Source organism: Acipenser ruthenus, chromosome 5 (genome assembly GCF_902713425.1).
Source record: "Acipenser ruthenus chromosome 5, fAciRut3.2 maternal haplotype, whole genome shotgun sequence".
Classification (NCBI taxonomy): Eukaryota; Metazoa; Chordata; class Actinopteri; order Acipenseriformes; family Acipenseridae; genus Acipenser; species Acipenser ruthenus.
The window spans coordinates 41,117,940-41,142,001 of record NC_081193.1 but is presented as its reverse complement, the minus strand read 5'-3'; the positions used below and the strand labels follow the sequence as shown (position 1 = coordinate 41,142,001).

General features: G+C 38.4%; 1 protein-coding gene across 1 annotated transcript; it reads right to left on the bottom strand.

Annotated features, from left to right (window-relative positions):
* Positions 1–4,843: 4,843 nt before the first annotated feature.
* Positions 4,844–18,718, bottom strand: LOC117403165 (neuromedin-B receptor-like). The gene is made up of 3 exons (XM_059024197.1): positions 18,119–18,718; positions 8,607–8,952; positions 4,844–6,576 (listed from the first exon to the last, which is right to left on the bottom strand). Exons 1-3 carry the CDS (start codon positions 18,529–18,531, stop codon positions 6,172–6,174), a joined length of 1,164 nt encoding a protein of 387 aa, XP_058880180.1. The 5' UTR covers positions 18,532–18,718; the 3' UTR covers positions 4,844–6,171.
* Between the last annotated feature and the right edge of the window lie 5,344 nt (positions 18,719–24,062).

Here is a 24,062-nt window from a genome sequence, read left to right as displayed (position 1 = left end):
GTGCACTAGAGCTGCCATTTTGAAAAAGCTTTGAAACAAACTTTAAAGTTATGTGTAAAATGTTGACTCACTGCCCCCTATGGTTCTCCCTCACCGCTGCAGCGGTCCACTAGGCATTGATACCCTAGCCCATAAGTGGCCCAGGACGCTCTTGTATGCATTCCCACCAATACCGTTGCTCCCAGCCTTCTTAGAGAAAGTTCAGAGAAAAGAGGCAACAGTTCTCCTCGTGGTCCCCAGATGGCCCAGGATAATCTGGTTTGCAAACCAGCTGCCAGCTGCTGCAAGGCCAGCTCTGGGAGATCCCGCTGCGCATGGGTTTCCTCAGTCAGCCGAGAGGCACTCTCCGGCACTCAGAACCAGGCAGACCAGGTCCTTGAGGTTGCATGCTCACACCACAAACATTCGTTTGGCGGTAGCAAGATGCCCCTCATCTGTTGTCTCCGCTCACGCTCCCTCGCGACAGCTTTGGTATACTTTCTCAAAAGTATTAGTTGTTGTTCGTCTTAGAATTGAAAGGGAACGTTAGGTTATGGATGTAACCCTGGTTCCCTGAAAGAGAAGACGACAAACAAACCTTGCATGGTCGCATCACTCTCATTCACGAGTTCGATACCGGTAGGCAGGACCGAGGGTGTCACTCCCTAGAGGGGCCTATCGGCAACTCTGACATAACATGCTCAGTAAATACCTGACCTGTGGCAGGCATATCCCAATAGTATTGGTTGTTGCTTTTCTTCTCTTGCAGGGAACCAGGGTAACATTCGTAACCTAATGTTCTTTAAAGTTCCATTAAAACAAACCAATCAAACAGGAACATGTAAATCATGGACTTATTTTCCATTGAATCCATTGTTAACAGTAGTTATACAACTATACAAATGTTAAAGACCACTAATGCTTACCTTATAACAAAAGTCCCTTAATATACCTAATGATAAATCATGTAACTTATCCTGTGAGGTGTAATCTTTAACTTTTGTAACATTTGCAAATATTACATAATCATCTGCTATGTGTGCCTATTTTGTGATGAGGCACACAGTTTTAGCTGAATCTAACAAATTGTTTTTATATGATGGATTACTTGCACTAGGTGATCAGAATATTCGATTTGCTGTTGACAAATGTATGAATAATTTTATTGTCTCATCTTAACATCATAATGAAAGCAAACATTTCACTAAATGGTATAACAAGTGGTTATTTACAAAGGCAATAGATTAGGCCCATGTTTGGGTAACCAAAGACTACCAATATGCTGATGGTTCATGAGTATCATTTTCAAGATGTTGAATAAACTGAGTCTGTTCATTTTTTAAACAAGATATGTCACTGCTCCTATATGCACCAATATGCTCATACCCATAAAAACTAAATTATGCGACGTTTCCTCCAGCCACTGGGACTGAATTGAAAGCGATTTGAAATCAGATGTGTTCATTTCATTCAGCCGCCCTGGATAAAGTTAAAAGAAGGGTAACCAAACTACTCCTAAGCGACAAAGAAAGGGTGAAAGAACCAAATCTATTTAGCATAGAACAAAGAAGAATAAGGGGTGAATGATTGAAGTCTTTAAAATCTTAAAAGGAGCTGACATAGTTAACCCAAGCAATTACTTATTTTGCAGCACAGGGATAATAATATTTTTTTAACAGACTAATACATCACATTTAATGATTGTGTTTTGATATACAGTGCCTTGCAAAAGTATTCAGACCCCTGACCAATTCTCTCATATTACTGAATTACAAATGGTACATTGAAATTTCGTTCTGTTTGAAATTCACTGAAATTCAAAATCAATTATTGTAAGGTGACATTAGTTTTATGTTGGGAAATATTTTTAAGAAAAATAAAAAACTGAAATATCTTGCTTGTATAAGTATTCAACCCCCACACATTAATATTTGGTATAGCCACCTTTCGCTGCAATAACAGCTTTAAGTCTTTTGGGGTAAGTATGTACCAGCTTTGCACACAGTGTCGGAGTGATTTTGGCCCATTCTTCTTGGCAGATTTGCTCCAGGTTGGTCAGGTTGGTTGGACGATGCTTGTGGACCGCACTTTTCAAATAGTGCCACAGATTCTCAATGGGATTGAGATCAGGACTTTGACTGGGCCACTGTAGGACATTCACCTTTTTGTTCTTGAGCCACTCCAATGTTGCTTTGGCCTTGTGCTTGGGATCATTGTCCTGCTGAAAGGTGAACTTCCTCCCAAGCTTCAGTTTTTTAGAGGACTGAAGCAGGTTCTCTTGCAGTATTTCCCTGTATTTTGCTCCATCCATTCTTCCTTCAATTTTAACAAGATGCCCAGTCCCTGCTGTTGAGAAGCATCCCCACAGCATGATGCTGCCACCACCATACTTCACTGTAGGGATGGTGTGTCTTGAGGCATGAGCAGTTAGGTTTGCGCCACACATAGCGGTTTGAGTTTTGGCCAAAAAGCTCCTGGTCTCATCTGACCACAAAACCTTTTCCCACATCGCAGCTGGGTCACTCTCATGCTTTCTGGTAAACTCCACACGTGCTTTCAGATGGTACTTTTTGAGTAACAGCTTCATTCTTGCCACCCTCCCGTACAGGCCAGTGTTATGCAGAGCTCTTGATATGGTTGACTGGTGCACCATTACTCCCCTCCCAGCCACTGAACTCTGTAGCTCCTTCAAAGTGATTGTTGGCCTCTCTATGGCTTCTCTCACAAGTCTCCTTCTTGTCTGAGCACTGAGTTTTGAGGGACGGCCTTTTCTTGGCAGTGCCTGGGTGGTGTGATGCAGCTTGCACTTCCTGATTATTGATCCAACTGTGCTCACTGGGATATCCAAACACTTGGATATTATTTTGTACCTTTTCCCTAATCTATGCATTTGTATTACTTTATCTCTAACTTCTGTAGAATGCTCTTTGGTCTTCATTTTCCTTCAGATTCACAGCCTGACCATTGATCCTTCAACAGTGGGGTTTTTATCCAGAAAATGTGACAGCAACTTTAATGGTTCACAGGTGGAGGCCAATGGTAAGGTAATTGTGTCCTCGTTAGGGCAATTTCTTTCATCGGTGTAAACTGGGAGCTTCCACAGCACAGGGGTTGAATACTTATGCAAGCAAGATATTTCAGTTTTTTATTTTTCTTAAAAATATTTCCCAACATAAAACCAATGTCACCTTACAATAACTGATTTTGAGTTTCAGTATTTTAAAATAAAATATCAAACAGAACGAAATTTCAATGTACCATTTATAATTCAGTAATATGAGAGTATTGGTCAGGGGTCTGAATACTTTTGCAAGGCACTGTATGTAAACAAAACCCATTCGCTCTAAGATGTCTGCAGCTCCAAGAACACCAACAGAGGATGCTGATGTCCCAGGTAAGTTCTCAGTTTCAGATACTGGTACAGTAAAACAAATGTTGGTGGCACTGTACTCTAGCTGTGCTCGGAGCACTCCCAACCTCTTTGGGAATTGTTTGGAATACCCTTTCACTGTTAAATTAAATTTGATACATTTCAAATGATAACACCATGTAACAATTTTATTATTTTTTTTGTTCCTGGGTAGTAAGTGTTATTTCCTAATTGCTTATGCCTCAAAAGTATAGAAAATGGCTATTATTCCCCACAAACTTTGCTTTTGTGACCAGGACAGTGATATTTTGAAATTGACCTAATTTCCAGAACATTCCAGATAGATTCAGTGCTGAGTAAACTTGGAGTAACTTCTAGAACTTTCTAGAACTTTCCAGTAATATAAATAGTAGTATAAATACAGGGGCCTTAAGCCCACCAGTTCAGTTTAGTTTCAGCTGCCTAAGTGGATACATATCTGCATTTTTCTGAGATGGCATCAAGGTCATAGGAGACTTCAAAATGGTGGCATTCCTGATGGGTCTCCAAGGCGGTTTTACCAAGTTTCCCTGCTATCTTTGCCTTTGGGACAGCAGGGACACCAAGGCGCACTACCACAGGCGGGACTGGCCACAGCGGACCGAGTTCTCTGTGGGGAGGAACAACGTCAAGTGGGAGCCACTGGTGGACCCCCGGAAGGTGCTGATGCCACCACTGCACATCAAATTGGGCCTTATGAAACAATTTGTCAGAGCTCTAGATAAGGAGTCGGCAGCCTTCAAGTACCTTCAAGACTTCTTCCCTAAGCTGTCTGAGGCAAAGGTCAAAGCCGGTGTTTTCGTCGGACCACAGATAAAGAAGATCCTGGAGTGCAATGAATTCCCCAAGAAGCTCACTAGTAAGGAGAAAGCGGCTTGGAACAGCTTTGTCGCAGTGGTTCGGGGGCTTCCTGGGCAATCACAAGGCCGAAAACTATGTGGAGCTGGTTGAGACTCTGGTGAAGAACTACGGCACAATGGGCTGTAGGATGTCCCTCAAAGTCCATATCCTTGATGCTCATCTTGATAAATTCAAGGAGAACATGGGAGCATACTCGGAGGAGCAAGGCGAGCGCTTCCACCAGGATATACTGGACTTTGAACGTCGCTACCAAGGACAGTATAACGAGAACATGATGGGAGACTACATTTGGGGGCTGATTCGTGAAAGTGATTTACATTATAATCGTAAATCTCGAAAAACTACTCACTTCTAAATCTTTTGTAGTCATTTTTGTATTACTTTAGTATAAATACATGTTAATTTGGATTCATATGTTGTTTTTTCTGACTTTATGTGAACGAAAAGATACAAATTCGCTCGTTTCCTCATTGGAAATAGGTAAATTTCAAAATATCACTGTCCTGGTCACAAAAGCAAAGTTTGTGGGGAATAATAGCCATTTTCTATACTTTTGAGGCATAAGCAATTAGGAAATAACACTTACTACCCAGGAACAAAAATTGTGTTACATAGTGTAATATATTCTTTTACTATCATCTATATTGCATCGAGCATTCACGTTATCTGTGGAGTGGGTGAAAACAGCCCGAATGGGGCACTAAAACAATGTGAAATGCCTTGAAAATTGTACCACATGATTACTTCTATGTGTATATATTAAAAAAGCATTATTATTATACAACTTCATACTTCTTTAATCGTGTAGCATAATTAGACGTTTCTTATCGATTTACTGTATTAAAAAAAAAGAAAACTCACATAATGATAACATTTTTTTTATATGTCGACTATAATTACAGAGTAATTATCTGGTATAATTTTGATTATGTCTTGCATTGTTCAGCGCCAAATCTTACTTTTAGTTTTTTTTTTTTAGATATTATTATAATCTCCTCTTCAGTAAAGTTGCCCTCTCTATGCTTTGTCATGTCTCACCTATTGTCTGACTTGCGATTAATTTCCTGTTAGATTCATTGAAATGTATTTATTTCCGCAGCCTTGCCATATTAACAAATTTCCCTGCATCTCTTTTTAATTTCACAGACTTGTGAATATATGCAAGATATTTGAAATGCAATGCGAGTTGCCTAATATTTGCATACATTTGCAAAAATGACTATTTGGCCCTTACATTCTTCCTGATTCAAATGTTTGATTCAATTCACAAAATTAATTCACAAAGTTTTCTATATTTTCACTTTCAATATGGAGTTATTTTAAATACAATGCTATTAAGAAAAGTTTAAAATTTGACATTTTCACAGCCAGAATTTACAGAGAAAAACAAGAACCAAATATTCTCTATTATCTAATTAGCAATGCAAAGAAGTAAATGTAATCTAAATCATTGGTTTGTAGTTCTTTAAATAAAAAGGCTTCTTGATACAGACAAATAACAAAGGGATTACTTTTTGCACCAAATTTGTTTCTTAGAAAGTTTATGAACAGCCTCTTACATAAAGCGTTCCCTCTGTGTGTTTTTATTTTGTCAATAAAGGATTGAACAGCATTTTTTCCCCACCTTTGATTCAAAGTGTCCATTATTGAAGTTTATAAACGAATCCCTTTGTCATTTGTTTGTCATCTCAATGTAACCTATCAAAATCATATAAATACCCATGTAACACCTCTTGCGCTTGATTCATTCACATTCCTCCACCTCCCCCATCTCCGCCCCAGTAGCTTCTCTAGGTACAATCTATCATGGGGGTCTCCTGCCTCTTCCAGATGGCCAGGTGGTGAACCCTCAAATCAAGCAGGTTTGCCAAATAGCTTTTTTCCATACATTGCATAATCATCAATAAAACATTTCCTTCAATTCAAATTTCTGTGTTATGGGTTTTGTTCTGAACTACTGAAATAAGAGTTGTAGCAGTGGGTGTATTTTTAACATTGTTTTTAATGGATGTCATTCTGACTGCTGATGTGCTCTGCAGGTAGCTCATAGATCTCTCCCGATACTTCTTCCTCTGGCAATGGAGGTGACTGTTAAAATGTCTCTGGAAACTCTCACTCAACAGATACAGGGCAAAAGGGTTGACGCAGGAACTGGAGAAGCTCAGTATTCGGGCCAGTAGTGTGATAACCAGGTGTGCCAATGAGGAGTCAATCTCTCTGTAGTTGAAGGAGCGGTACATGTACAGGACGTGATTTGGAAACCAACAGAGAGCAAACAAACCAACAAAGACCAAGACGATTTTTGCAAGTCGTTTCCTTGTTTCCATCTAAGAAAAAAAGTTGTTATTATAATTTTAGAATAAAAAAAAATAAAATAGTAGACAGTGTCTAAAAGAGTGGAATGTTAGAAATGGCTGTCTAAAACTTAACTTAAATTTCTCACACCAGCATTCATTACAAATAACTGAAATGGGTGAAACCTTTATATTCCAGTTTTGTTATTTATTCTAACATATTTTTGACCATTATTATCTCAATGTGTTCTAAAGTTGAACCCCTTTGATTCAAATTTAAGGGCTACGTGTTTTTCAGGTGGATACTAGCTATGAAGAATATTTGCATTTTCCTACAATATTTGTGCATTTTCCCAACAAAGAAAATGACCTTGTACTAAGTGTATGAGATTAGCTCTAAAAATAAACATTATCCCCTCACCTTACCCTTACTTAAAGCATAATTTTAACTTAAAAAGGTCCTTCCAAAGAGTAGCCAAATTTACATTTTTCTATTTAAATAATGTTTAAAGCATTATTATTTTATTTGTGTTGTCTTTGCTTTTGAGTATGTTGGTCTTAATATTAATTGCTTACATTTGAAAGGCAATTGGTTAAATATGCCTCTGGAACCACAGCATTACTCAAATACATAAGCGTTGGGGATGTGTACCTTAGTGAATGCAATTGTCTTTTTTTTTTTTTACATTGTTATTTATAATATTTCCTTTCAAGATGACTTCTGCTGCCTGCCAGAAATCATCTTGAGTTGTGGTGAAGTCTGCAAAATAATTGTCTCAGTCTATTAGTGGTCTCATAAACTAGTTTTGCAATGAGTGTATGTGAAAAATAGATGCCCTGTTAAATCCAGGATAGTAACCGTAAAGGCCCTGAAGCAGAATAACAAAAAAAAACAAAAAAAACCCAGCAATATAAATCGGTCCCATCGTCCTCATCAGTGAAACAATCATGTCGGTGAAATCTAAAACATAGACAGCTTGTACAGAGTTTACAGGATTTCCCTGTCAAAGAAACAGAGCCATCATTAAATAACTGGTTTTGAAAACGACTATTTTAGCATTAAATATCAACTTTGAGTCAATCAAAAAAGGGGCCATATTCATGTGCAGGTTAATGTGTCTATCTCTTTTAAATAAATTAATAGTCATGTTATGCTACAGCAATTATTTCATGGAACCTTGGCAAAAATTCCCCTTGGTATTTCTCTATATTTATGTGAGGGTTTAGAGTTTTGTAATTTAGCATTTGTGTAACCTTTCTGTTACAAGTAACTGGTAAAAAAACAAAAAAAAAACAAAAAAAAAAACGTACACTAAATAAGTAACAACATAATGTCACTGATTAGTTTTCTGTCCCTGGGTGATGACTTTTTCTTTCACTTAGCATAAAAAATAATGAAATTCAAATGCATAAAGGTTTTAGGCAGCATCTGGGAGGAGGTGAAATGTAAATTAATTATTTGAATTATTTCACATTAAGCACAGTTCACATTAAGTGAGTTATTTGTAAGGCTTAATGTGATTATTATCATATGTTAATGAAAACTCCAATTTAGAACAGTATTGGGAGTGGGTTAAGCTTGTTATCTGCAAAGCTTGAAGGCATTTTTTTTTCCACTTGATGTACCTTAAGCCACATTACCCACTTTTCACATAAGCAAAGTTCACATTTAAGTGTTTTTTTGTAGATTATTATAACGTGATTATTATATTGTATATGTTAATGACCCCCCCCTTTTTTTTAGGATAGTATTGGGAAGTTCTAGGCTTGCCCTTTTCCAAGTTTCTAGGGGTTTGGTTTAAATGTAAGCACATTAAGCCATGTTAAGCGTTTTTTTCACATTAAGCATTTTAGGATGTCCCCCTAGCAACCACCTGGTGTGTTTTCTTGCCAATATGTTTTGTATTATTAAAATGATTAAAAGTATTAAGTACAGTATGGTACTGCTTCCATATAGCTACATGCACAATATACTATAACACACTTGATTACCAGTTAGTTGCTGGAAAATAATAATACATGAAAGAAAAAAAGGTCATAATCTGTAAGATATATTCATTTACCTGTCTTTTGGTGTGCTCACTGAATTCTCCAGGCATGTTGTGTGCACTTTTGATTAACGTCCTTGCAATGTGGTAGTAGTAGACGCTAATGATGGTAAGGGGGGCGATGAAATAGACCATGAATATCATGACAGAGTGAATTTTGGGGTGCAGCTCCTCAGATAAAGGGTATGGTACACAGGCAGTGAAGCTGATGTTGTTATCACTGATATGCACCACTTGGGAAAAGATTGCTTCTGGAATGGCCAGCAGTACAGAAATAATCCATATGGCGACTGCCTTTAAGCAGGTCCAAAGAACTGCACTTGATTTCTGGATGTCCATAGGATTTACAATAGCTTTGTACCTGTTAGGAAGAAAGAGATATTGTTAAAAGAAATGTAACACGGAGTAAACGTACTGGGCAGCAGTGTGGAGTAGTGGTTAGGGTCTGGACTCTTGACCGGAGGGTCCTGGGTTCAATCCCCGGTGGGGACACTGCTGCTGTACCCTTGAGCAAGGTACTTTACCTAGATTGCTCCAGTAAAAACCCAACTGTATAAATGGGTAATTGTATGTAAAAATAATGTGATACCTTGTAACAATTGTAAGTCGCCCTGGATAAGGGCGTCTGCTAAGAAATAAATAATAATAATAAACAGCATTTGGCACCACTGCAGTGTTTTTTTTTAACCATGACTAACTTTAAACTTCAACAGGTATAACATTTAAAGGCACTGAATTTTAAATGGAATGGAATTAATTTATCTTATATTTTTCATGATCACATAGAGCAAATCAGAGTTGAGTTGCAGCAACATAAATGGTACGTGAGGAAAGAAATGACATTTGCTGGATCATTAATTAGCATATTTTGCATATCCAGCTCATACTCCTTCAATTATATTGCTGTTTTTTATTTCTCCATTTAAATCATAGCATCAGGGAGTATGATATGGATACAATATGATGTATCAGAAGGTCAGAACTGTATCAGTCACATTCCAATTCTGCAGAGAATCAAAAGTTGGAGTGCTAATCACAAGAATGGTTTTGTGAATATAATTCCTGGGAGAATATATATATATATATATATATATATATATATATATATATGTAATACAGTGCTCCCTCGCTATATATATCCGAGGCGCGTTATAACCGAGAGCCTTATAGCGAGGGAGAACTGTGTGTATATATAGAAAGTCTACACCCCCTTTCAAAATTTTCACCTTTTGTTGCCTTATAACCTGGAATTAAAATGCATTAAAATATATATACATTTTTTCATTTATCTACACATCCTAACCCACAACTTCCAAGTGAAAAAAATATTCTAAAAATTTGAAATAGCTTGGCTGGATAAGTGTCCACCCCTCTTGTAATAGCAATCCTAAATTAGCTCAGGTGTAACCAATCGCCTTCAAAATCACACACCAGGTTAAGTGGCCTCCACCTGTGTGAAATTCTAGTGATTCACATGATTTCAGGATAAATTCGGCAGTTCCTGTAGGTTCCCTCTGATGGGTAGTGCATTTCAAAGCAAAGACTCAACCATGTGCACAAAGGCGCTTTCAAAAGAACTCCGGGACAAAGTTGTTGAAAGGCAAAGATCAGGGGATGGGTATAAAAAAATATCAAAGACCTTGAATATCCCTTGGAGCATGGTCAAGACGATTATTAAGAAGTGGAAGGTGTATGGCACCACCAAGACCCTGCCTAGATCAGGCCGTCCCACCAAACTGGATGACCGAGCAAGAAGGAGACTGGTCAGAGAGGCTACCAAGAGGCCAATGGCAACTTTGCAAGAACTACAGGCTTTTATGGCCAAGACTGGTCAAAGTGTGCGTGTGACAACAATATCCCAAGCACTCCACAAATCTGGCCTATATGGTAGGGTGGCAAGAAGGAAGCCATTACTCAAGAAAGCCCACCTTGAATCCCATTTGAAGTATGCAAAAAAAACACTCAGGAGATTCTGTAGCCATGTGGCAAAAAGTTTTGTGGTCTGACGAAACTAAAATGGAACTTTTTGGCCTAAATGCAAAGCGTTATGTTTGACGCAAACCCAACACAGCACATCACCCAAAGAACACTATTCCTACTGTGAAGCATGGTGGTGACAGCATCATGTTATAGGGATGTTTCTCATCGGCAGGGACTGGGACACTTGTCAGGATAGAAGGGAAAATGAATGGAGCAAAGTACAGAGAAGTCCTTGAGGAAAACCTGCTGCTCCTCTGCAAGAAAGCTGAAACTGGGACGGAAGTTCACCTTTCAGCATGACAACGACCCAAAGCACACAGCCAAAGCTACACTGGAGTGGCTAAGGAACATAAAGGTAAATGTCCTTGAGTGGCCCAGTCAGGACCCTGACCTAAATCCAAACGAAAATTTGTGGCATGACTTGAAGATTGCTGTCCATCAACGCTCCCCAAGGAACTTGACAGAGCTTGAACAGTTTTGTAAAGAAGAATGGTCAAAATCTATGTCTGCAAAGCTGGTAGAGACCTATCCCAACAGACTCACATCTGTAATTGCTGCCAAAGGTGCTTCCACCAAGTATTAACTCAGGGGGGTGGAGATTTATTCAGTTTTGTATTTTTTATATATCATTTTTTTTTCTCAATAAAAACTTTTTTGCTCTTAACAGTGTGGAGTATGGTGTGTAGATAAGTGGAAAGTGCTTTAAAGTTGATTGGTTCAGGGACAGCTACTGTATGTCAGAAATACTTTGTAGTAATGCTGATGTAGCTGATTCTTTGTCATGCTGTTGAATCTAATGATATCCTATTGGTAGGATGCAATAAAATGTACCTTTATCACACAATAGCAATGCTTTTATTGTGCTTTCTAAATTATGATTGAATGACAGAATGCCAGTAATACACAATTAGCAATTAACAACATGGATTCTGAACAGAATTATTCTTTTTTTTATTTCTTAGTAGACGCCCTTATCCAGGGCGACTTACAATTGCTACATTATACAGATATCACATTATTATTATTATTTTGTTATACAATTACCCATTTATACAGTTGGGTTTTTACTGGAGCAATCTAGGTAAAGTACCTTGCTCAAGGGTACAGCAGCAGTGTTCCCCACCTGGGATTGAACCCCCAACCCTCCCATCAAGTCCAGAGCCCTAACCACTACTCCAAACTACTGCCACAGATTCTCTGTTGTTGAGTGACTTTGAGTAACATATTTTGCAGTTTGAAGGATTTGTATGAAAAATATTTAATGCAAACATATTTAGTTGAGATATTCATTGTTAATGTCTATGTATATACAGTATCTTCTGAGAAAACAGCGTGGGACACAGTAAACACAGTTTTGCATTGGAAAGGTTAGGTGGAGCAGTTGACGCAGGTTAAATTTGGGGATACCATCTTCGCATATGGAAGCGAGAGGTTTGGAGATGAAAAAAGAAAGGAGAAAGTACAAACTATTCCTGTAAAGTCTAGACGGCAGCAGGAAATTGAGCACTTAGTTAGAGAAGAGTGCCCCTGGTGTTCTACGAATCCTGTGGAAACTGATGAAAGTACAGAAATCCGGTATTCAAGGTTTCCCAGGATGCTTAGAGCACATCAGTGTGATCTGGCAGCAAATTCAAACAGCTAAAAAGGAGAGGAAGTAGCTCTATGTGCCATACCTGGATTTAGCTAATGCATACGGTTCAGTACCACATGAGTTTCTTTGGGCAGCATTTGATTTTTTCAGTGTACCGAGGACAATAACAAACTTAGTGAAAGCCTACTTCAGAGATTTGCAATTTTGTTTTTCAACTTCAGAATTCACCACTACATGGCAATGTCTAGAAATTGGAATAGCAGGATGCACCATTTCTCCACTGGCTTTTACTATGGCAATGGAAGTAAATATTAGGGTGTCAAAATGGGTAGTGGGAGGAGAATGCTTGGCTTCTGGAATGCAACTGCCACCAATTAGAGCATACATGGATGACATGACAGTCATGACTACAACAGTAGCCTGCACTAATCGGTTATTGGGCAAACTAATCAATAACATTGAATGGGCACAAATGCAATTCAAGCCCACTGACTCAAGGAGCATCTCTATAATTAAAGGTAAAGTAGTAGATACGAGGTTCTACATTAACGGTGAGGCAATACTAACAGTGTCTGAGAAGCCTGTGAAAAGTCTTGGGAGATGGTATGATGGGGACCTAAAGGACACAGTTTGTGTGGGAGAAGTGAGACAACAAGCAGCGCAAGGGTTGTAGAGCATAGACAGCAGCGCTTTACCGGGCAAACTTAAAATGCTTTCAGTTTGGTCTACTGCCAAGACGTCTGTGGTAATTCACTGTGTATGAGGTTTCCTTGACAAAAGTAGAGAAGCTGGAAGCGTTAATCAATTCATATGTCAGGAAATGGTTAGGAGTTCCACACTGCCTCAGCAGAGTGGGACTGTATGGTAAAGGGATACTGCAGCTGCCAGTCTCAGCTCTAACCGAGGAGTTTAAGTGCGCCAAGGTCCGACTGGAAATGACATTAGTAGAGTCACACAACGTATGTGTGAGGGAGGCAGCACCTGTGTTGAAAACTGGAAGAAAGTGGGCGGCAAAGGAAGCTGTGGAAGATGCAAAAGCTGCCCTTCGTATCAGTGATATCATGGGGCAAGTTCAGCATGTAAGAGGAGGCCTTGGTCTCAGATCCGCTCCGCCTACATTTCACAAGGCAGGCCCAGCTCAATGGAGGAAGTTGATAGTCAACGAGGTGCAAAAGGAGGAGGAGAGGATGAGGTACGTAAAGGCAGTTTCCCAGGCCAAACAGGGAGGATGGACGAGTTGAGAGAGTGTAGAACAACGCAAGATTGGTTGGGCAGATCTATGGACAGTGGAACAGAGCAGGATCAGTTTCCTCATCAGGTCAACATATGATGTTCTCCCATCACCACAAACCTTAATCTATGGGTAGGAGAGGATCCGTGGTGTCCTTTGTGTTTATCGTCAGCTACATTAAGACACATTTTGTCAGGATGTAAGGTGGGTTTTAGCAAAGGATGATTTACTTGGTGTCATGACCAGGTGCTGCGATGTTTGGCCTTAGCATTGGAAGACAATCGCAGCATGAGCAACAAGTTTTCACCAATTCCAGCAATATATGACACACGAAGAACAACATTCCTCTGTCCAGGGGAGCAACCACCAAGAAAAGATATTAAAAACAAAACTTGTCTAGGACAACTAGAAGCTGCTAGAGACTGGATAATGCTGGCAGATGTTGGACAACAGCTTATTTTCCCACCTGAGATTGCCACAACTAACCTTTGACCTGATATTGTCTTGTGGTCTGGATTAGCATGCCTTGTTCACCTGGTAGAGTTAACAGTGGGAGGATGCTGTGGATGAGGCGTATGAGAGGAAGAAACTTCGGTATGCTCAACTGGCTGCTGAAGCGGAAGAGCGAGGATGGGGAGTCCAGGTTTACCCAGTGGAGGTGGGTTGTTGAGGATTTGTGGCACACTCCACAACCCAGTTTATCAGAGAAATTGGATTCAGTGGTCAAGAGTTGCGATCCATAGTGAAGAACTTATCTGAAGCAGCAGAGAGGAGCAGACTCTGGTTGAGATGAAAAGATTCTGGTTGAGGACCTCAAGCATCGTAGAAAGAAAGCGTTGATGTAAAGGAAGGTAAGTAAGCTGGGCTTAGAGGGGGGGTGGAGGGGGGTTATGCTGGGATGCCAGAATCATTGTCCTCTTGAGGTGTCATGGGCTAGTCGACAAAACACCAGGGATGGAAGGTGCCCACTTGAAGAGCCCAGAGAAGTACCTTACTCAGCTCAGTCTAGACGGTTGTCATGCTGATGCACTGGGGAGACCGCACTGTGGTTGATCCCTGGAGCCAGCATTGCAGCCGTTGTGTGTGATGATGCACCAGGGAGGCAAAATAGGCTGATCCCTGGAGCCAGCATTACACTTCAACCATCAACACGAGGCAGAAGGATATCTACATCATCATGTGTGTGTGTTGGAAAGGTAACCAGACAAACAAGTAGCTAATGCACGGCGTAATTCAGACAACACGTGAATTCATGTCTCTTGTTAAATGTTTTTATCTTCATGAAGCATGAAGCATGAAGCATGAAGCATGAAGCTCTCCTCGCGATATTCAGAGTCATTCTTTTCCTACTTAGTAAGCAGATACGGACATTTAAATAGTCCCTCCCCTAAATGACTATGAATTGAGTAATCTGCATTGGTATGGCTGATTTTTTTTTTCCGAAATCAGAACTGCATAGCAACATATTTCCTGAAAAGTACGGCAAACAGGTCGTGAGGAAAACTCTCATGACTTGTGCATGTAAACGCCACCATATCCCATTAATTTGAAAGATTCTGCAAAATAAAGTGTGTGTTAGATATGGCAGGGCTGGGATGTTAGAATTCCCTCCCTGCCTAATTTAAATCCATGTACAGCATGTGGCCAGGTGTTGATTGACTAATTAAATACACCATGTAACAATTTTTTTTTTTTTTTGTTCCTGGGTAGTAAGTGTTATTTCCTAATTGCTTATGCCTCAAAAGTATAGAAAATGGCTATTATTCCCCACAAACATTGCTTTTGTGACCAGGACAGTGATATTTTGAAATTGACCTATTTTCCAGAACATTCCAGATAGATTCAGTGCTGAGTAAACTTGGAGTAACTTCTAGAACTTTCTAGAACTTTCCAGTAATATAAATAGTAGTATAAATACAGGGGCCTTAAGCCCACCAGTTCAGTTTAGTTCCAGCTGCCTAAGTGGATACATATCTGCATTTTTCTGAGATGGCATCAAGGTCATAGGAGACTTCAAAATGGTGGCATTCCTGATGGGTCTCCAAGGCGGTTTTACCAAGTTTCCCTGCTATCTTTGCCTTTGGGACAGCAGGGACACCAAGGCGCACTACCACAGGCGGGACTGGCCACAGCGGACCGAGTTCTCTGTGGGGAGGAACAACGTCAAGTGGGAGCCACTGGTGGACCCCCGGAAGGTGCTGATGCCACCACTGCACATCAAATTGGGCCTTATGAAACAATTTGTCAGAGCTCTAGATAAGGAGTCGGCAGCCTTCAAGTACCTTCAAGACTTCTTCCCTAAGCTGTCTGAGGCAAAGGTCAAAGCCGGTGTCTTCGTCGGACCACAGATAAAGAAGATCCTGGAGTGCAATGAATTCCCCAAGAAGTTCACTAGTAAGGAGAAAGCGGCTTGGAACAGCTTTGTCGCAGTGGTTCGGGGCTTCCTGGCAATCACAAGGCCGAAAACTATGTGGAGCTGGTTGAGACTCTGGTGAAGAACTACGGCACAATGGGCTGTAGGATGTCCCTCAAAGTCCATATCCTTGATGCTCATCTTGATAAATTCAAGGAGAACATGGGAGCGTACTCGGAGGAGCAAGGCGAGCGCTTCCACCAGGATATACTGGACTTTGAACGCCGCTACCAAGGACAGTATAACGAGAACGTGATGGGAGACTACATTTGGGGGCTGATTCGTGAAAGTGATTTACAGTATAATCGTAAATCTCGAAAAACTACTCACTTCTAAATCTTTTGTAGTCATTTTTGTATTACTTTAGTATAAATACATGTTAATTTGGATTCATATGTTGTTTTTTTCTGACTTTATGTGAACGAAAAGACACAAATTCGCCCGTTTTCTCATTGGAAATAGGTACATTTCAAAATATCTCCTGGTCACAAAAGCAAAGTTTGTGGGGAATAATAGCCATTTTCTATACTTTTGAGGCATAAGCAATTAGGAAATAACACTTACTACCCAGGAACAAAAATTGTGTTACATAGTGATATCAATTAATTCTGGCCACATGCCTTTAAAAAGGCACTGAAAAGCCAGTCCTTTGTTCTTGGTTATCCATTTTGGTGTTCTTTGTCAGCAAGTTGTAAGTTAATTGGCTGGAAATCCACACGACTGTGTATACAAACCTGGGTGACAAAACAAAGCAACCACTTGTGATCACTGTGTGTGTTAACTGGGAGTGTTAACTGAGTGCTCAGCATAGGGATTAGTTTAGGGGATTTTAATCCTACCCAGTTTATTAAGAATGTGTTAGGGAGAAGGTTCCTGGAGAAGGACCTCCCTTATAGTGGGAGCAGCGCTAAGCCACTGGATGGCAAACTTTTGTTTTTAGCTGTTTACCCACTGGGTTTTGTTTTTACTTTTTGTATTTATTTTAATGTACATTTTTGTATATGTCCTCCCGCACTAGGACTACCATTGTTGGTACCCTAGTGGCAGCTGCAAACCACTGAAACTGCCTGTTAATCTGTTAATAAAACCTAGAAGCCTGAACGGAGTTTTCAGCGTCAACCTCTGTGTCTCTCTCATCATCAACGAATAGCCACACTCTTAACAGAACACCCCTGTTACAATGATTATAGTTCAATTAGTTATACATGTTCTGTAAAGATTTTAATATATTTAAAGATGTCTGCTGGTTAAATCTACTGGTGAATACAAGGATGTCTCAGTCCTGTGTACTGATGTATACAAAATTAAGCATATACACGATATGTGGGTTTATTGTCACCCTGGAGTTTAAACAATTTGGGGTGTAAGTGAAGAAGACCTTTAGAGAAAATTTATAATTACCAGTGGCATTATTTTTGGTTCCCACCAAACTGTAGTGCCTTGAATGAATAGCCTGTTTTTTTCCTTTCAAACTGGGATCATCCATTCTTAAGTAATCCCCTGCACCTTGGTTGTGAAGGTACACATGTTGTAATTAATACATTGTATATAAAATACATGTAGTCATGTAACTTTGAATTCATGCTAATTTTCCGTTTGAAAATTACGATTTTTTAGTAGATTGGGTAGCGTTATACTGATCAACATCAGGGATGAAAAATGACACAAAATGTTGTTGGAGTATTGTATTGTCTTGACAGAAAGGTCGAGCAGGCAAGGATATTACACAACTGTAAATGTGGAAAATAAAATAAAATAAGAAAAACGCCATAAGACACTGTTTTACAGGGAACTGTAATTCGTTTGACACTTGTATCAAATTTTGACGAGTTAACGCTATTCATTATTTATACTTTAGGCGCACAAAACACAAATGTTACTAAAAGTATAGTTTATAAGTGTGCTGAAATGTGTTTAAAATATGTCGCATGATGTTTATAATGAATTATTTAATATGCGGATTGTAATATCGGTTTTATTGGTGTTTTCAACCTTTGTTACACTGCTGAAATACTTCCTATAATTTAACACGTCCCATCACCATTTTTCAGCATTCATTTGTGCATGTAATACATTATTCCATGCACAAACAACTGGGATCCGCATTAGACAAGAACTGCGAGATATAACTAAGCAATGAGCAATTAACTGGCTGGAGGTGGATCCCCTGAATGTTAAGCGCTATTTATGTTGCTTTGAACAGTTATAAAGATCACTGATTATCCATAAGCGTGAGCCTGTCTTCACACAACTAAGTGACAGACAATATAACAATGTAAATACCTTTATAAACATGTAATTGCCATTCTTACCTGTCTGCGCTGAGAGCTGTAAGGGTGAAAACCGAGACACCTACTGAGGTGAGCTGAATTACAGGAATCAGTTTGCAAGCGACGGTGCCGAAGATCCATTCTTCAAAGAAATACCTCGAGGCATCTATGGGAACACAAGTCACCAGAAGTAAAAGGTCTCCAGCAGCCAAACTGGATATAAAAATATTGGGCACGCTTCTCATAGCACTGTTGGTGATGAAGATCTTTACCAAAGTGATATTCCCCAGCAAGCCCACTGTAATAATAAGAATGTATATAGATGGAATAGCGCATCGTATAATGAAATCAACAGTTTTCCTGTCATTAGGTAGCATGCCCTCGGTAAGGTTTGAATCAGATAATGAGACATTATCAGAAAAGGTTATGTTGTTAAAAAACTCTTCAATCGTCATTTTACGATTCTTCGCACTGCAGGTTTTAAAACTGGAAAATTGTATTTAGAAATGGAGCCTTTAGTGGATGGACTAACAACTCTTCAGTGTGCAGCAGAAAGAATCCAAGGTAGTGCTGAATGACTGATGTGAGCAAATCGTGTGTCCATTGGTTAAGCACCTTTTACTTTTCAGTTCAGTTCCATTGCGTAGGAGCTATCCATTCCAGTTAGTGCTGAGTCGTCCTCTTCGTATTCTGGGGCTCCTTTCTATATACCAATATGATGTCATATCAGGCTAGTACGACGTCTGGAGCACAATAGACAACAGAGGTAGCGTTTCTATGTAACGTTGCTCACACTACTTTGTGTGAGATACTGTGGTATGAAAGGCCCTATTTAAATAAATACACCGAAAATGTAAATCGATCAAGAAATTATACTAGTGATCCTCTCTTCTTATGCTGAGAGTGTATAGGATGAGTGTGCCTCTGCCTGTTTGATCCCATGGACCGCTAACAGCATATATTTTGTTTGCAATTTTAAGTATTTTAATCCTCTTTGAGGAAAACGTTACTCGGCTGTTAATTTTAAAATGATGAATTTGTACTTCTAGCGCAGTAGGCCTGTCTATAAACTAGCTCTGCTAGTTTGAAGTGTTCTTTTTGTTGCTGTTTTCCTGTCCGGTTTGTCTCCGAACACAACCCACAATTCCTCTTAATAATTAATAATTTTAATGTGTCACATGTGTTCTAACATATTTAATAATTATTTATCTAAATATTAGACTTGTTAAATGACTCTTTATTAGTAACACAATATGTGTTTATGGTGCAGTTCCAAACCTGCACATTACATGGGAATATATACTGAATAAATTAGATAGAAAATGGGGTGTTAGGTTACTTAAACCTGATATGACTAATGATGACGTAAATGTGATTTCCAAAACCATTCAAAATACATTCTTCGTGTTGCGTGGTTCATACAAATCTAGTCTACCTGTCGTATTGTACGATTGGACTCGAATATAGAAACAGGTGATAAATAATCGAGATTGCACGTGATACCTGGTCGAAAGACCTATCGTATTTAAATTTACAATTTACAAAATTTATAGCACCGAGCTACTGGTTGGTTCTTATACACTTATCTGCTGTAGGTAAAGATGTGATTCATTGGGTTTCAAGCTATAGGTGTCAGACTGCTTGGTATTTACTATTCAACCTCCAAATCTATGTTACACGGCAAACCAACAGAGGAAGTTAAGGAGTATTTTGTACTTTTGTACAGAAGTTTTACTGCCATGAGTGCTTAATGTTATTCTGCAACCACCGCAGTTCTAAACTTTTCATAAACGATAACGCAGTTTCTGCTTGAAAGTGTCTGATCCACAAATTTGAACCAGAATAAGTGAAATGAGTCTAAATATATATTTGTTTAGTTTCTTCTGTTTTATATACGTTTCCTAAGCAGTGGCAGGTAGACTGGTTCTCCTCTCTGTGCTTTTATTAAAGCCTGTTTGTGCAATGTTAACTACATCCGTATGTCAGAACCCACTACGAAAACCAAGATACATGTGGTTGAATGAGAAATTGAACTATAATCATTTTGTACTAGTTACAGTTATTATTATTATTATTATTATTATTATTATTATTATTATTATTATTATTATTATTAGTAGTAGTAGTAGTAGTAGTAGTAGTAGTTGTAGTAGTAGTCTCAGTAGTAGTAGTCGTAGTAGTCATAGTAATATTACTGTCGATGTAGCTGTTGTTGTCGGTAGAGCAGTCGTCTTTGACATTCTTTAATTGAAAAATACACGAAAGAAAAAAAAATCAAAGACGATAATGGTACTATACCAAAAAGGTTCTCATTGACAGAGAAATATATTTGAAATGGATGATATCATAAGTGACACACCAACAGAGGTCAGCTCATCTAAATACAAATGGATAAATCTGTGAAGTTCATTTAAACTATGAGATAGCCAGGATCCAAGAGCTGCAGTTGCACATTTACACTCCAATACATGGACATCTATTTTAATCCAGGGATTCAGGATTAAGGGGAACATTTTCTTTATTATTATTATTATTATTATTATTATTATTATTATTATTATTATTATTATTATTATTATTAAGGTAAGGTAGACTGATTGTGCTAAATCCTTAAATGTATTTAACAAAATGAATCCACCATTCTCAAATGTCATAGAACATGGAATGGTGGGTTTAACCCTAATCTTTTTAAATGTGATCTTTAGCTGTTGATCAAGTTTTAGCAGAGATATATTTTAATAACTACAGTGTAAATCTAAAACTGGTCCATATAGGTAAATATTTCCAATGTAAACTCCAACATGATATTTTGTGATTCTAGTATGTAGTTGACTATTTCTTTTAAGTGGCATATATTAATTGTATAAATCACTAAGTCATTTCAGCTAACTTAAACATGGAAATGTAATTTGCACATGTTGAGATACAATTGCCACAATGTTGCCATGACCATTTAAGAATTTAAAAAATAACAATTCTGTTTCTTTGTATTTTGTAATAGGATGTTCTGGTCTATAGAATTGATTTCAATCCCCATGGAAATAGCAGGCAGGACAAAATCAATTTCACTCCAATTGCAGGGCCACTGTGTCTTCTGAATAGTGATAAAAGATGGACTTAAACTCCCAGCAACTGGATTATCAAATCTTGTAATCCCCAAGATAATAGATGCAGACAAATTTCACTGCTTATGGCTATGTTTTCTTTTATAAGAATGCAATGTCCTGTACTAGATATGTTCTGGAAGGTAACAACATGATCCTTGTTGTTAATTATACATTTTCTTGTGCTATCTACATTCCCAGCTGATCAACTCCCTTCACAAAGATGAATCGATTTGATAGCCTTTTTGTCTCCTAAGCAGTTTAGGTAATCATTGGTGGCATTAGGCCAATGCCAGTGTCGAAGGGTTTACTTTCTCGTGTTCTTATAAGCATAGACAAAGATGGGTAGAATGCAAATGTGTCATTATATCTTGTTACATATCATTGCAATATATAAAAGTTGATGAATTTGTATCCTGTCCTTAATTTGAACTTCACTTCACATTGGGTCCTGTAGGGTAGTAATAGCAAGCTCACAATCAGATGCAGTGTACAGAAATATATTTACAACAACATTACCTTCAAAGACAGAATATTATTGTGATCACGTGGTTGTTTGTGTGGCGTGTCACTGCTTTGATTTACCTTTTATACACGATTGTGTTTTTTAAGTCCTCTCTCTTAAGAATTATTCTAATTAAACTTTGACACAGTACTATGAGTTTATGTCTGATTCATTTCAATAAATCATTTTAAATGATCCACTTGTGTTGCAAGTGTTTAATAAACCTCAAAGTGTTTTTAAAGTTAATATGATAATTTAAATGCAATGCTGTTCAGCTTCTCACAAATATAGATTGCATATTCAAAACATCCAAATAAGTTAAAGTAGAAGTGAGGGAAAGCCAAAGGATCAATTTGTCAAACTGCACGTTAAGGAAGAGACTGCTAGCTGGTCCAGAATAGAGAGTGAAGCTTCAGTAATAATAATTTTAAAAGAACCCAAATACCCTCCAAAAGCAAGCTGCATTGGTTGCAATTTGTCAGAGAGTAGAAGCACAAATGGTTCTTGTTAGTTATTCTAGGAGAGAGTCACTCATCAACCAAGTGGAGAAAAGTGTATGTCTGAGTGTGTGCCTGTTACTGTATATCATCTAGGAGGTTCTGTTCAGGTGCAGATGTTTTTCCTTGGAGACCTGATGAAGATTAATAGAAAAAATACAAAGGAGCATAACTACAATATCCTGGTTCATCATTTTCTACCCAGTAAAAAACATTTAGTCGGTTCAGGATTTCACTTTCACTTGATCATTTCGTTCCTGTACCCATGACTTGCACAGTGTCGCATTATGCAGTATACTGAACATAAAAAAGCTCAGTATATCTTTTTGATTTGGTATAAAATTCAAGGACGCCTCACACACCTTTTATTTTAGCATTGTCCTGCCATGTCCTAACTTGTTCTCTATTGAACACTTGTGCAAGCTGCTTGGTCACCTGTTCCCAGTACCAAGTAGTGTTTGGAGTAAAAACTGTTTCAAAAAATATAATTCAGTTGAAACAATCTAAACTCCCCAAACACATTGTGACTGGAAAGAAGTGTTTGTCGTAGTACTGTTTAAATATCTGTATGGGGAAAAGGGGATTTTAATGACAGTATATTAAATTGTTAAGTGCAGGAAAGATGCATTGGGGATGCTCTAAGTAGCAGTAGCAGTAATAGTAGTCCTGACATACAATGGGTTCTGTTGAAAACTTCTACCGCACCACGACAAGTCTGTAGTACCTTGAGGCATGGCAAGCAATGTCTTATTTTTACTGCTTTGTATGCTGCCAATGGTTCCAGTGGTATGTCCAATTGAGTTTGTGAAACATAATTTGCCAATAAAACATTTTTACACAGGTCTTTATATTGTAGAGTAGGTTCACACTGGGTGGGTAATCCAATTGATTGGCATGTAACCTTATTTTTTTTTATTTTTTTTATCTTGATCAATGCTACAAAATAAAACAGAAATGGGTACATGTATAACAGTGGGTTCTTTAACTACATTCCTGCCTCATATTAACATTGATAATCACTCCTCCTTGGACTCAAGATTTTTTTAGAACATACCCTGTCTTTCCCTATGCTACAGGTAAATTCTATGGTCTACCATTATTATACCGGCAGCAGTGTGGAGTAGTGGTTAGGGCTCTGGGCTCTTGACCGGAGGGTTGTGGGTTCAATCCCTAGTGGGGACACTGCTGCTGTACCCTTGAGCAAGGTACTTTACCTAGATTGCTCCAGTAAAAACCCAACTGTATAAATGGGTAATTGTATGTAAAAATAATGTGATACCTTGTAACAATTGTAAGTCGCCCTGGATAAGGGCGTCAGCTAAGAAATAAATAATAATAATAATAATTCCCATGGTCCCTTCCTCAATCAGGTCAGCCACAGGAGTGATAGCATCCCCAATCAAAGAAAAATATATTCAACACAAAGAGGACCAGTGATGTCAAAACAGGTAAGTAATGTAAGTCTTCTTTATTATTAAGTAAAATACCACAACCAGACTCCGTATCAGATGTCTCTTGCAGTCACAGTGCTGTAGTTTCATTTAAAGGGTTGTACAGATTATGATCGCTACATGTTTGTTTGGCGACATCTGCTGGTTACGTTAACACAAAAGGACAAGAGAGCTTTTTGGCTTTTGAGACAACAAATCCACTGCTAATTAGAACATTCCTAGACTGGGGAAATTATTTTGATGAATAAAGCCTAACCTTTAAAAGCTTTTGATTAGTTTAAATATTGTCATAATAAAACCACTTGAGATTTAACAATGCCTTTATAGACAGCAGACTTCAATGACTAATATTAACATATAACATGTATAATATGCTTTTCATTTGCTAGTAATTCATTATCTGATTGCAGTGAAAACAAAGTAAACTCT

Excerpts from the sequence above, each read along its gene's own strand:
- LOC117403165 (XM_059024197.1), bottom strand. The coding sequence starts at position 18,531 with ATGACGATTGAAGAGTTTTTTAACAACATAACCTTTTCTGATAATGTC. Across the intron at positions 8,953-18,118 it reads ACAGCTCTCAGCGCAGACAG|GTACAAAGCTATTGTAAATC; the intron begins GTAAGAATGGCA and ends TCTTCCTAACAG. Across the intron at positions 6,577-8,606 it reads GTGAGCACACCAAAAGACAG|ATGGAAACAAGGAAACGACT; the intron begins GTAAATGAATAT and ends TTTTTTTCTTAG.